Consider the following 1,085-nt stretch of genomic DNA (forward strand, 5'->3'; position numbering starts at 1 on the left):
GAGCAGTAGCTGANATACGAATAAAACGAAACAATGTTTTCAGGTGTGAAAATCAAATCAAATTTGTTGGCAGACACGTTTCGATGAAAATAATTTTTACTTGGAGCCTCGACAGTCGTTTCTTGCGTCGTCATTGGACCAGTGGTTTCAGTAGTTTGAGCTGTCGTTTCTGTAGCTGTTTAGTATGACGGTCAAATAAATTTAAATAGGTTTTGCTGAGTTGAAGCTATATTTAATCAATTAAGATTTATTTTAATAGTTCCAATTAAGCTGACTTGGAGGAACAACTGTTGTCTCTGTTTCTGTCGTTGACACTGGACTTGATGTTTCGATTTCCTTGGTTGTAACAGTTGTCGGAGCTTCAGTAGGTGGAGAAGCAGTAGCTGAAATACGATTAAAACGAAACAATGTTTTCAGGTGTGAAAATCAAATCAAATTTGTTGGCAGACACGTTTCGATTAAAATAATTTTTACTTGGAGCCTCGACAGTCGTTTCTTTCGTCGTCAATGGACCCGTTGTTTCAGTAGTTTGAGCCGTCGTTTCTGTAGCTGTTTAGTATGACGCTCAAATAAATATAAATAGGTTTTGCTGAGTTGAAGCTGTATTTAATCGATCAAGAATTATTTTAATAGTTCCAATTAAGCTGACTTGGAGGAACAACTGTTGTCTCTGTTTCTGTCGTTGACACTGGACTTGATGTTTCGATTTCCTTGGTTGTAACAGTTGTCGGAGCTTCAGTAGGTGGAGAAGCAGTAGCTGAAATACGATTAAAACGAAACAATGTTTTCAGGTGTGAAAATCAAATCAAATTTGTTGGCAGACACGTTTCGATTAAAATAATTTTTACTTGGAGCCTCGACAGTCGTTTCTTTCGTCGTCAATGGACCCGTTGTTTCAGTAGTTTGAGCCGTCGTTTCTGTAGCTGTTTAGTATGACGCTCAAATAAATATAAATAGGTTTTGCTGAGTTGAAGCTGTATTTAATCGATCAAGAATTATTTTAATAGTTTCAAATATGCTGACTTGGAGGAACAACTGTTGTCTCTGTTTCTGTCGTTGACACTGGACCTGATGTTTCGATTACC

At 37.3% G+C, this 1,085-nt stretch overlaps 1 protein-coding gene across 1 annotated transcript in view; it reads right to left on the minus strand.

The window, feature by feature from the left end:
* Positions 1 to 1,085, minus strand: part of HELRODRAFT_184620 (hypothetical protein) — a gene marked incomplete at both ends in the record, with an annotated part of 34,739 nt that overhangs the window by 3,118 nt on the left and 30,536 nt on the right. Inside the window, 5 exons of the mRNA XM_009014972.1 lie at positions 101 to 175; positions 276 to 383; positions 475 to 549; positions 650 to 757; positions 849 to 923. Of these exons, the coding sequence (XP_009013220.1) occupies positions 101 to 175; positions 276 to 383; positions 475 to 549; positions 650 to 757; positions 849 to 923 (441 nt within the window). The remainder of the gene's footprint in view (positions 1 to 100; positions 176 to 275; positions 384 to 474; positions 550 to 649; positions 758 to 848; positions 924 to 1,085) is intronic.

This window comes from Helobdella robusta (genome assembly GCF_000326865.2).
Source record: "Helobdella robusta unplaced genomic scaffold HELROscaffold_1489, whole genome shotgun sequence".
In the NCBI taxonomy this organism is placed as follows: Eukaryota; Metazoa; Annelida; class Clitellata; order Rhynchobdellida; family Glossiphoniidae; genus Helobdella; species Helobdella robusta.